This window comes from Nelusetta ayraudi, unplaced genomic scaffold, assembly GCF_046127955.1.
Source record: "Nelusetta ayraudi isolate G7.1 ecotype Tasmania unplaced genomic scaffold, CSIRO-AGI_Nayr_v1 ptg000057l, whole genome shotgun sequence".
NCBI classification, from domain to species: Eukaryota; Metazoa; Chordata; class Actinopteri; order Tetraodontiformes; family Monacanthidae; genus Nelusetta; species Nelusetta ayraudi.
Window position 1 is genome coordinate 1316884 of NW_027466107.1, and position 13086 is coordinate 1329969.

General features: G+C 51.5%; 1 protein-coding gene across 4 annotated transcripts in view; it reads right to left on the reverse strand.

The window, feature by feature from the left end:
• The window catches only part of LOC142896826 (inactive phospholipase C-like protein 2), a 55565-nt gene extending 50142 nt beyond the window's left edge, over positions 1–5423 (reverse strand). Inside the window, exons 1-2 of one of the 4 annotated variants that reach the window (XM_076038752.1) lie at positions 5008–5419; positions 4577–4970 (exon numbers count right to left, since the gene is read on the reverse strand). In XM_076038752.1, the coding sequence (XP_075894867.1) occupies positions 4577–4891 (315 nt within the window). In that variant the 5' untranslated portion in view covers positions 4892–4970; positions 5008–5419. Of the gene's footprint in view, positions 1–4576; positions 4974–5007 lie in introns of all 4 variants that reach the window. The other 3 variants (XM_076038753.1, XM_076038754.1, XM_076038755.1) reach the window with 3 other exon arrangements.
• Positions 5424–13086: the final 7663 nt, after the last annotated feature.

The window sequence follows — 13086 nt, forward strand, 5'->3', positions numbered from 1 at the left end:
TTAAAAAAAAACAAAAACAAAAGAGAAGTCTGGAACTGCTGGCCAATCACGATTTTAGTTTATTTGGAGAATCTGAATCTGCACAAGCAAGCCTCCAATAAGGCCGCGCAAATAAGCAATGACGATGTGCTCATCATCATCATCATCATCATCATCGCTACTGATGATCCCGCTAAATGTAATCAGCGCTTTTATCGCAGAAAGGTTCCAGGAAGGTGTCGGCAGAGCGGATCAGCCAAATCTCACAGCAGCCCAACAACAACAGCAGGAAACACAACCGAGTCGACCAAACAGACCCACAAAATGCACTGTGCTTTGAAAACCAGCAGGTGTTTGTTGGAGACGCCGAGGTGACTGTACCTGAACGCATCACGAGCTGCCAAACCTTCTCGGGGCCGTTTGTGGGCGAAGCGAGTCACGGGATGGCGCTCTCGCCTTCTATTTGCGTAAGTCCGGGGATTCGCACAGACAAATACAACTTGTTTTTCTCGCCCGGCGGCGGCGGCGACTGTCAGTTTGCTGAGAGGCACTAATGTTTTCACAGTACGCTAATGCAAACACCTCCAGGCTGCTCGAGCACCTCCCAGCGTTTTGTATCCAAGCCCTCCAGGGCAAGAGATACAAGAAAAAAAAAACTCCTTTCAAGGAGATCCTGTTATTGGTCGAGAAAGCCTTCCAGGGAGGACGGCTCACGACGCAGTGCGCAGGTAAACCTCACAAGGCTGTCGAAGGGGTTTGCGCAAGGACCAGATGCGGGGTGAACCTGAACGCATCACAGAGAGGACGTTCCGGTCGCCGACCTCCGGGGGCGGCGGTTACGAAAGCCGCCGATGTCTGCACGGCCGCCACGACCAGCGGAACACTACAAGTGTTGAGTCACTGGCACAGTGAGGCAGCTGCTATCAGGGCCAGAGGGGCTCCGTCAGAACTCCAGCGTTCCTGCTATTTATACGGCCGGCCGGCCGGCGGGTGAGCAAGCGAAGGAGGAGCAGGAGGAGGACGCGGAGGAGGACGTTCAGACTGGAGCGTTTCAGCACCTCGGGCTGCACACACTTTTCTGCGAATGAGCAGGAGAGGAATCTGCTCGTTTGCAGGAAACACTTTATGTTTTAATTGTGTTGAGGTTTTTTTTTAGTGTGGGTAAACATTTCTCACATCTAAAACAGGCCGCTCACATTTAAGCAAAACACAAACTGGTTTATGAAACAGCAAAAAAAAAATCCTCTTCTCCACCTCAAGTTCAAATGGGAAAAGATGCTCCTCCTATTTAAGACAAACTCTGCCAGTAGCTCCTCCTCTTTGCTCTCAAAGCTGATTGGCCCCGCCCCCACCGTCGGACGGACAGCCAAGCAGATGCTTTCAAGGGCAAATAGTTGGGATTCCAGACTCGAAATTTCATCCACACGTTTGTCTCATTTTAATTTAGACATCTCTGAATTCTCGGAGCGCCACCTGAAGATTGGAAGGACGAGTCCTGCAGCGGCCAATCATTCACGGCGACGCCTTTTCATCGCCGCCCCGGCGCACTCGGGCTAACGAGGTTCAGTCAGGCCGGCCATTATGATGGAGGGGCGGGCGAGGAGATGAATTGACGTCCTGCCACTGATCAAGGCAGGGGAGCCACGAACCGGTGCGTGAACTTTATTGATTTACATCGCGGCCCGGCCATCCTTTCGCTCACTTCAAAATGATGAACGTCCTCCAGGATTCCATCCTTTAACCCCCGAGAGCCAACAGCCCATTTTTCTCCAGCGGCGGGGGGGAATGAAGGTTTGACCTTTTGTCCGCCTGTTGAGGACAACAGGCAGGAAGGAGGAGGAGGAGGAGGAGGAGGAGAGACGTGAAGAAGCAGATAAGTGCTTCTCTCCGCTTGTCGTGCGGCAGGCTCTCGCTGCGCTGGTCGCCGCTCTGGTCGCCGCTCTGGTCGCCGGCTCTCGCCAGCAGCCAGGCTGGAGCCCATGCAGCTGTCCACACGCTCCCAGCATTACATAACCACACTGCATCACACAACCAGCCTCCCTCCAGACACGCTGCAGCCTCTCCACCACAAGGACCGAGTGGGATGCCCCCTGGGTGGGCGGGGGGGGGGGGGCTCGGGGGGGTCGGGGAGGGAGCACAAGCTGCTCTCCCCTGTCCAGGGTTCGGCTAATGAGCTAACGCATTGCTGCGACGGCTCGTTTGCTCCTGTGTTCCAACAGACTGGTGACCCCCCGTCTCTTTTAAGATCCACACACACACACACACACACACACACACACACACACACACACACACACACACACACACACACACACACACACACACACACACACAGGCGGTTGAGCAACAGCGCGGCTCTGGTGTGGGTGGCTGTGACGTGCGACGAACCCCTTTCCACACAGAGACTGACCCACTTTCACAGCGTGTTTCCCAGCGCAAACAGGGCAGCGCCGCGGCGTGGGAAGAATCGTCTTCCCGCTTACGCATTAAAAACACAACTCTGCTTCAGCACCTGTGCAAATAAACAAAGGGAGGAGAGAAAAAAAGGAAAACACGACCAGATACAGGCTTCGGCCTCGCCGCCGCCGGCCGCTTTTTGATCTGGCACTCCGAGTGTCTGCCAGCCGGGTGGGTGGGGGGGTGGGGGTGGGAGGAAAAAACAACTCAAAACCAGTTGTGCAATGCAAACGGTGATATCAGCGCCAGTCGCGAACAGGATGTAGCCCCGGGCGTTTGTCTCTCTCGCAAAACAGGAAGTCGTGCCATGCGATGCATCGAGGAAACCTGCAGTCTGCTGATGTACGTTTGTGGATTCCAGACTCACTTCCACTCTGATGGAGCTTCCGACAACCCAGAGAGACAGAAGTTGATGCTAGCAGTCCGCTGACCCTACGGTCACATGATTATGTCATTCCATTTAGAAAGCCGCCCAGTTTTGGGTTCCACGACTAGTGATGCTGTCAACACACTTCAGAGCCACTTGTGTTTTCCTTTTGCATGCACACGACAACGCAAAGCCGATTCTGGACCGGCTCATTTCATGATCAACACTGTGTTTCTGTGACGTTCTCCGGGGTAGCAGCGCTACCGAGGTGCTGCCAATGACATTCAGGGAGGGACAATGAGAGTCGACCTGGCCTGCTGATGCAGCAGCACGCCAGGATTTGTCCTGGCATGCCTCGTGGTCAGCACGCCACAGACGCAAACAACCAACAATCAACACATTTTTTCAAAACACAGAAAGAGAGAGAGAGAGAGAGGGAGAGAGAGAGAGAGAGAGAGAGAGAGAGAGAGAGAGAGAGAGAGAGAGAGGAATGCGCAGACTAATCAAATTCCCAAAATGCACCACTGCAGCAAGGTCGTCAGATAAACAAGGAAGCAACAAATCTGCAGCTCATTGACTCCTTTGTGAAAGTCATCCGCAAATAACTTATTTTGTGTTGTTGCTGTTGTTGTTGTTAATGAAAATTGGTTGCGCTTTATCATTCCGTGCTGGCAAAAGCCCAGGGGTGGGTGTGTGCGTGGGGTGGGGGGTGGGGCAGGGAGTGGGGGGGGGGTCACTTTCGAACGCCACGCGAATGCGGAATGAAGAGATTCAACCTCTGCATCGCAGGCCATCACTCACGTTTGGCAGCACAATTTCCTCCGACTTGTTTCTGAGTTTTGCGGAGGTGGAGAAAATTTTGCGAGGGACGAGATGACATACGTTTCAATTTGTTGCCGGGGTGGGGGGTTTCAGTCAGGACGGAGGCCTGGTCATGCTCAGGAATGCACCTTTGAACCGCCGTCACTGTGTTCTGCACACGTGCGGCGTCAGCGGCGGTGGAGCTGGCCGCACGTCCCTCCGTGCAGGCCGTTGCTAAGCAAAAGCGGCTCGTATGTGGCAGAATGCAACCCTCCGGTGTGTCCCACCTACGCACAATCTCGCACTCACTCTCGAGCAAACACCCGGAGACGGAGTCTGTCACGCTCACGCAGACTTCACGCCACACTGGGAAAAATAGAAGGAAAGAAAGAAGAAGAAGAAGAAAAAAAAACCCGCCGAGACAACCGATGTGGAGTTGAGGAGGCTGAGTGAGGAAGCTGCCGTCTGAGGCCAGCGTGAGCAGCAGCAGGAAAGTTACCCGCCAGTGATTGGAGAACACAGCCAGACTGGGTGACCTTTGAAAAATAGAACTTTTCATGACGAAAGAGGCGGAAGAAGGAAAGATTCTCCAGTCTTTTCAAAGACACGGTTGAGATTTTGCTTTATCACAATTTTTTTGTTTTTTTGCTTGTTTGTTTAACTCTGACCACATTAGAGGTTTCAAGGACAATCAAACCATTTTATTTTGTTTTTTTGCTGCATTAAAGGAACCCCAGCATACTGTGATTCATAAATGATGTGGCACTGGAGTCCCTGTCAGAGTCGCTATGTCATAACCAGACCTTGAGTGGAGCCTATCTGAATGGTGAGTGCGGGTGTGTGCGTGCGCACGCTACATCCTACAGATGTTCTTGACTCTGCCGCTCACCATGGGTGCGTAACAGCCCACAGACACTTGTGTCACCTTGAGTGCCGTCGACAAGGAGACGCGACTCAAATGGAGAAACAAACCTTCATGATGCCGCAAGGTGCGTTCCCGGCTCCGTGACCTCTCTCGGCTGAATGCTCGCGGCTGCCACTCCCGATCCTGGGGCTGCTGAGCTCCCGGTGCCGGCCGTTGGTGTAAACTCCCTCGGCCCCGAAGACCTGGCCGGCGGCGGTGGACACCTCCAGATACGCCCGGGTGCCGGTGCCGGTGCCGGTGCCGGCTGGGGAGAGTGGGACCGCATCGCCGCCGGTGAGTCCCGCCGCCCCAGTCGCACCCTGGGCCGGAGGAAGATCCAGAAAATGTCCAAACGCGGCATCTGAAACGTGAACCCCTGCCATGATCCTGCCGGAGTTACTGCACAGCCTTCATCTCGGCAATGTCACAGCGATCCATTTTTTTGTTGTTGTTCTTCTTCTTCTTCTTCCTCTTCCTCCTCCACCTCCTCCTCCTCCACCTCCTCCTCTGCTCCTACTTGTCGCTGAGTCTTCCCCCGGATTCACCGCCGCTGCTGCCGCTTCACCATGCAGCCGGCCAGCAGGCGCTCCGTCCCCGGTGCAGGAGGAACGAGCAGGAAAGGATCCGCACGGCTCGTGGAGGAAGGAGGGAGAGGAAGGCAGCGGCTCTCCGCTCGTGTCGTGTTCACCGCTTCCGTCCGTTTGTTTGTCCACTCTCCACTTTGTCCTCCTCCTGCTCCTCCTGCTCCTCCTCCACCTCCTGCTCCTCTAGCCTGGCGCTGGGCACTCGGTTCCACTGGGCTTGGCTCGGTGCGTCCTCCCCGCCGGACTGTGCGCGGAGCTCTGCCGGCGTGCTGGCTGGCAGGGCGACGTGCATCCGCGGGACAAATTCAAGAGCGCGAGGGCGCAGTCGCAATAAGCTCCCCCTCCTTCCCAAAAAGGGAGGGAGGAAGGGGGAGGAGGAAGGTCTGAGGAGGAGGAGGAGGGCACGCGCACGGTCGCTCGTGCACGTGCCACTAAACTCAGCATCCGGTGCGCACGCCTCCCCGTTTCTTTTTTTTATTGTTGCGTGAATCTATTATTTAGAGATCAACCGCACACGTGTTACGCCCACCACTAAGAGCAGCAGGCACGAGCGCGCGCGCGCACACACACAAACATAGAGTCCGCACTCAGACAGTGAGCTACAGCAGGCAGAAGTTTTTAAGGAACTGCAGTTTTATTTCACAAACCGGCAGGGAACAGCGGCTCCGCTTGCAAAGAGAATTAAATAAACGCCGCTCATCGTCCTCATTATCTGCAGCATCCACGTTAACTAGCTCACAGTAGCGTCCCATTAGATTTGACCAAAGACAGGAAGCCACTGCGGTTAAGCTGCACCAGGTTAACGGCTGATTTATGGGAACCGGATTCCATTTTATCATTTGTAGAAGAACTGAGAACGATACTGAAAACATCGCCAGGCCTGACTTTTTGTTTCACCGTTGACTGGCTTTGGTGACACATGACATGTGCCTTGCACCAATAGGAGGCCTTGCCCCTTCATTGGTTCACTCTGAACACAGTGGACAGAGTTCATCCAATCATCCTTCAAGTGTTTCTTTTTCTTTTGCGTTTCTTTCAGAGTAAAAGTTTTCTCCAGGCTCTTTACCATGATGCAAAGAAAATCCAAGAATACCTGAAGAATGTTTTTCACCAAGAAATCCAGATTTCAATAAACAGCAAGTGGAGTAGAGAGAAGTGGAGCAATGGATGCTAGTGATGGATGCTGGGAGTAGTTCCTGTCGTGGTGTTTATGTATCATGTATTTGTTTCCATTAGGAGCCTCTCATTGGCTTCCACGCTCAAACATCATTTTGACAAAAACTGAGCGTGTTTGCGGTACGATTGAGATGAATCACCGCTCGGCCGGCCGCTGCAGCCCATTAAATGACACTCTGAGGCTCGGCAGCAGCAGCAGCAGCAGTTGGGAGCTGAACTGGATGACAAACGTCGAGGCCTGCAGATTAGATTACGGCACTGGACTCACAGTCCACGTTCGCCTTGCCGGAAGTGGCGAGTCTGCGTCCTGCAACCGATTCAGCTCCTCCTCACCTCCTCGTCTCCCGCGAGCGCGCTCCTCCGACCTTGATTCTCTGGCGTCTCTCTGTTTGTTTACCCCTTGTTTTCTCCATGTGAAACGTCGCGTTTGAGCTACGGCGGTGCCGAGCTGCAGGTCTGGGCCTGTGACAATCGGTCCATCACAACAAAAGAGTGTGGACGAGTGAAAAGGCCGAGGCCAATGTGAAATTCTTCAGAAAATGGGGGAAAAAAAAACATCTCTCTTTCTTTATCTCTCTTTCTCACACACGCACACGCACAGGCACAGCCCGCACAAAGTTTGTCTTTGTAAACAGTTTGAACAGAAAAAGAATTCCAGGCGAGGAAATTTCTCAGCAACAATCCTGTAAAGAAAGCATAAATGAATCGACAACCTCAGGTCATGTTGGCTGGGACCAACATGATGGATCATAGGTGAGAGTTGGCATCCAACCAACAACCCTTACAAGCCAAAAACCCAACAATCTACCACTGGACTGGTTTTCTGCACTTGAAATGACCAAATTACCAAAACACATTCTGACACTGAATTCCAGTCCCTCAAAATGTCACAACTATTTCCGTTGGTCTCATCTCTTTTTCTCTTCCTGAGGTTCAAATTATGTTTACTGACAAGCAAAAAAGAAATGTCCCCCTTGAAGGAAACTTGCATTTCTGACTTTGAGTAACAGACCACAAATGGACTTGGCTTCATTGTGTCCCCGCAGTGAGTTACATCAATCGCACTGAGTCACACAGTCTCATCAAGGCAATTTTCTGCACAGAGACAAGAGTCTTACTCACAATACACAGCGGAACGCCTCGAACCCGGAGACCTGGCGGAGGGAAACACTTTGGTAATACTTAATGACAACGTCTGAGAGAGAAGTCGAGGTGTCTGCGTCTGTTTGTCGTCTCCAATTTTTTTTACCAGCTGATACCCGCTGGTTGGGAGGAGAAGAAAATGATAAACAGTCGCAGCAGCGGATGACCCGCCTCGGTAACTTCAGAGCCTCAGTTCGAAATGAGATGCTGCCCCATCCGGCCGCCTCCTCCTCTCAGCTATTGATTTAAAGACAATCGACAGGAACAAACAGCAGAGGCAGGACTGTAAACTGTGGTGCGATTGCTTCGCAGCCACAGACAGCAGAGAGGAGGAGGAGGGCGACTGCAGTTGTGCAAGACAGAGGCACGCAATTCGTCCCCGATGGACCGACACTATGTAAAAAAAATAAAAAGAAGAAGAAACGGAGCATCTGCCGCCGCCCCTCAGGCCCAGAGCTGCGATAAGCTGCAACAATGGAGGGCGTGAACAAAAAAAGCGCTCAACACAAGGCCCCGACTCGCATCATCGGGCGGCACGTTGGCGGCGAGGGAGGCGAGGAAGAGGAGGAAAAAGCAAAGCCCTCGGTCGCAACTCTCTGGAGGGGCCAAAATCCAATCACAGCCAATTTGCGTGGAAAGGAACTGTGTGCGTGGCGGAGGGCGAGGGTTAGCGTCGGCTGCTAATTGTCACGGATACGAGCGGGAACCGACTCGCGGGGCTTCGTATTCAGGCCGCGTGTAAATGATGCAAAACAATCGGGCGAGGAAATTCTTTGCGGTTGAGCAGCAACAGCCGCAGGGCGCGGAGCATCGCCGCAGCGTGACCAGACACTGGAGCCGCAGAGGAGAGAGTGCGACTACACAACCCGGAGACACACACCGTAACGTATACAGCTCTGAGACCAGAGAGCAAACACGGCTAAGGTCCAACAAAAAAAGTTGGTTTTACACCAACAGCAGGCTGCAAACAGAGGGCTAAATGCGCTGTTTTACTTCAGATGTGTAGTTTTGTTTCTTCACTTGGGGGGGGGGGGGGGGGGTTGGGAGGGGTCATCAGGCCCGGCAGCTCCAATCCTCCGTCATCTCTGCGTCGACCATAAGCGCACTTTTAATCAGCTGCAGACGGACGTCCGAGGGGGCTCGAGAGTCAAGAGAGAGAGAGAGAGAGAGAGAGAGAGAGAGAGAGAGAGGGAGAGAGAGAGGGAGAGTTTGGGAGTGGAGAACTAAAAATAAACAGGCAGAAGGTCATTAGATAACTGTCATGTCACAGGGGTCAGTTAGCAGGGATGTGTGCACAGCACCATCCGTACCTTGAGACCTGGACCTACTGGCCAGAGAACAAGGCCACCACTGGATCACTGCCATATTAATCTCATCCAGTCCCAGAACTGGCAGTGACTGGGGTGAAATTCACTGGTTCTCCTGGGTTTGAGCGAGTCGGGGACGAGAAAGAAGCAGAGGATCCGAAGGAAGGGAAGACTTTGCTGCCGACGATGAAGGAGGAAGAGTTTTCGAGCACCCCCTCCCTCCTCTTTCCTCCTTCCTCCTTTCTTCTCTCCTCCTCACTCACTCACTCTCACCCCTCCTCCCCCCCGGCCCTCTTCTTCGTCATCTTCCCTCGTGATCTTTCAGGAGCATGTATTATGCATTCTCAGAAATAATTTAGCAAAAGGTTCTGCTTTAAAAGCCTCCTTTGCCCGGCCGCCGCCGCCTGTCTCGCTGTAATGTGAGGGAGGGAAGGGGTGGTGGTGGTGGTGGTGATGGTGGTAGTGGAGGGGTGGGGGTCCTTTTAATGACTGGCCTTCCAACTCAAACATCGGCGCCGCCTTCATTTTCTGCGCACAGGACGGCCGGGATCGGAGCAGAGTTCAGGCAGGTCCGCAGACCGAGGCCGCACTCTGTGTCTGTGGGAGGTGGGGGAGCCTGTCAGTGAACAGGAGGGCCTCTGTGTGTGTGTGTGTGTGTGTGTGTGTGTGTGTGTGTGTGTGTGTGTGTGTGCGGCGGTGGCGTAGCAAGGAGCCACACCACCCAGCCAGACGTGCAGGGAGCTGATAGATGGCGAGATCAGCCAATAAGGGCTGGGACAAAGAGAGCAGCGGACTGATATTTTTTTTGTTGCTGATGTCGTCATTGTTGCTGTTGTTGTTGTTTTTAGCCGGCGGGTGCAAGTTGTGAATAAAGGCAGCGAGGCCAGCCAGCCAACGCCAAGGCTCAGTCAGGACTCAGGAGGAAATCCCAGTAGCTTTATTAAGGCGATTTCGACGACGCAGTCGCTCGCAAACTTTGTTTACAGCTCGGCCGACTGTTTCCAAGCCCCTCCGTGTATTCCCTGGAGACCATCTCGTGTTTCACATTGTGCAGACACACTTTGAAGACGCGCCTTTGAGACTCAATCATGACTTGAGCTTTGTTGTCTTTTCAAGCATCCCTTGCTTCCTCACCTGCTGCCATCCGCGGAGAACAACATTCAATGATGAGGTGACGCAACAAATTTTGAGGCCATTTTGTTCAGATTTGACCCAGCGAGTGTAATCTGATTATGGCATTCCTTACTTCCTTGGGAATCAGGGCTTTAAAGCAGCTCGAGGTAACTTTGGGTGGAAATGGCGAAGTGACGAAGTAAACACGCTGCAGCGCTAGTTTATTGATGTGGGAAAATACAAATAGTCGCCGATAGCTGGAGCGCTCGTGTGTGCGTAAATGCAAAACAGACCTTGACAATAACGTCGCAGCAAACGTTCAACACTTTTATTACTTTGTCTTTCTGCGAGGTTAATTATTGGGTTCCATTCCGTGATTTTATAATCTTATGTATTTGTAATAGCAGTATGTAAAGCCTCTTGAAAGTTACGCAGTGCACTTACAGCCGGCACACCCCCCACCCTCCCCCCCCTCGCTGCCGAGGCGGCACCATTGATCCTATTAATCGGATAATCGGTTATGAGTTTGGAATCATAATTTTATGGTCGAAAAGTTAACCCGAGCTGCTTTAAACTAACACCGTCACTGAGGTTTGCTTTCATTTTTCTCTCTTTTTCAAGTCAGCATGCAACAGCAGTTCCAACCTCGGGGCCCTCTGGCATCTGAGGGCGGCGGTTTTCACCACATCAGGCCTCGCATCAGCACGTCTGTTCAAGGCGGCAACAGGGGGGGGGGGGGGGGGAGAGAAAACACACACACACAGAGTCGCTGATTCTTTCCAAAACATGTGTGTGGAACAAACAGCCTCCTAATTGTCTCAGTGCACCAGCAGTGCAGTGTGTCGCTTGTGTGCTGAGGCAGAGCGGCCCAGAGGAAGCGCCTGCTGCTCACAGCCAGCCAGGGAGGATCTTCCTGTGCTCTGCCACCACACTTCCTGTTCCCGCCCGTCCAACCATCATCACACCGACAGGAAGTGAAACTGCGCTGTGCTGCTCGTTCAGATGGAGAAAAAGCCCCGCTGACAAAAATCAGGAATCCGCCGCTCGCTGCTTTGCGCTCCAATACCGACGACGACGACGACGACAAGGCGGGAAAATGAAATCACCTTTTTAAAGCTATGTTCCTATTTGGGTTCATCGCCGACAGATCGGATTCAAACACGATGCTAGCATGATAGCTGTTTCAAAAAACAAATTCCAGAGTCGATTTACACCATTTTAACAACTGACGTGCAAGCGGGCCTGAGCGTGGCAGCCTCTCTGTGTCATTGTACAACACTGACACCTGCTGGTAGTAACACGAAATGACAGGCACTGATGTCAGCGAATAATACATGTCAATCAGTGAAGATGTCAGACGTGCAGGTGGAGGTTCTTTCACCTTCAGCCTTTCACCCTTTCACCTGAAAATATTGTACAAAACACACAGAATATAACACAGGTCTTATTATTGATAAATATTTTTTGATAGAAACGAAAAGAAAAACACATCTGATATTAATTAAAAGATATTTGAACTAGCTCAATGTAAAACCCAAAGCTATACCTCTAATTCGACGCCTCTGTAATTGCTGCAGGTTCGGTATCCAGGCAACAGCCCGGCACTGACCTTTGTGAGCTCCATCCATTAGATTACAATCAGTCACCTGCGCACATTTCCAGGCCGTGACGCGCTTCCTGCGGCTACAATCATATTACCGCGGCGGCCGCCAACTTGGTTCCATTCGCTTGAAGACTCACCACGCACTTCATTAGGCGCACCTGTTCAACCGGCCAATCGCATGACAGCAGCTACTGGGTCGAGATCTCGACCCAATAGGATATCTCCGGGGTGCCGTGAGGAATTGAGGGGAGTCCTGAAGGCGGAGGCTCGAACCGGCGACACTCGCTGCATCTTGATTTATTCCACCTTCATCCCCCAATTGATTTAATGTAATAAATCAGCAATATTCTCCGCAAATGAAATTTTCTTATCGCCTTTTCCCAGACAGGAAATTATCTTCAAAGCCTCACTCCTCAACCGGCTGCTTCCAGAAGTACTGTCTCTCATGTCCACCAGGTGGGAGTAAAGAGCGATTTATTTTCCCCTTCTGTTTTGTTTTTAATGGACAAATCAAACGAGATTGAATTTTCCTGAACGCAACATCAGATTTACTCATTCTTGGGCTTTGATTAAAGACTTGTCACCTTTATAGTTGTAACTTTACTAAATGTTTACTTCACTGCTGTATTGAAAATTGGACTTATTAATTAGTGGCTGCTGTCACGTTGAGCATCAAAATTCTTTCTCTTTCCAATGAGGCTTGTCATCAGGATAAAAGTCTTTCACGTTTATTGTGGAAGTATATTTGTTATTCCACGCCGACAAACAAATCAACACACTGTTGTTGCTGAATGCAAATCAGAGTCCTCTGAATTTCTCTCAGATGAGTTAAAATTATTTATAAAACTTTATTTTCTTCTCTTTTCATCCCAAACAGCCATTGTCTCTTGGAGAGACCTCCAAGTTATATACCCAAACCACGGACATGGTACAAACATCGAACAGCACACGGCGTCATCAACAGCGTCCAAAAAATATACACAGTCTACAGTGGAACAAAGCGTGAAAAATACTGAGAACAATGGCAATGGAGGACATTATATCGCAAGACTGCCTATGTAGCTTAAGATAGAAGGAGAAGGAGAAGAAAAAATATAACAGGGCAGAGAATGAGACATAAAAAAAAAAAATGTAGGGAGGAAATGCAAAGACAGACAAAGGGGATATCTTCTATCCATCTTTAAAAAAAACAACAAAAAAAAACAGAGACACGTTATGAATTCCTTCGTGATTTCCAGCTGCTGTGTCTGTTTTCCAACTGGGGCGTGTGAGATTCGACACTCAAGCTCAGAACTGACGAGGCATTTGGATGCAGGGCCATGCAAAGGGGCTTTACATTCAACAGGAGAGCTGCAGGGGGGGTTGTGAGTGCAGGGGGCGGTGGTCTTTTTTTTTTTCTTCCCCAGAACAAGCGATAGCATACAGCATTCATAATCAAGCGGCTTCATATATTCTGTTCACAAAGATCATCTTCCTTCCACGGTGGCGCACCGGCTGGCGAAGGAGGGCGACTGGTTCCTGAGGTGTAAAGCTGCTGGCAGGTTTCTCTCTTCAGTGTTGTGCGCCGGTGAGTGATTGTGCTCTGGGCAGGAGGAGCAGGAGGAGGAGCAGGAGGAGGAGGCACCATGATCCTATCACCTTGTGCAGTGGGA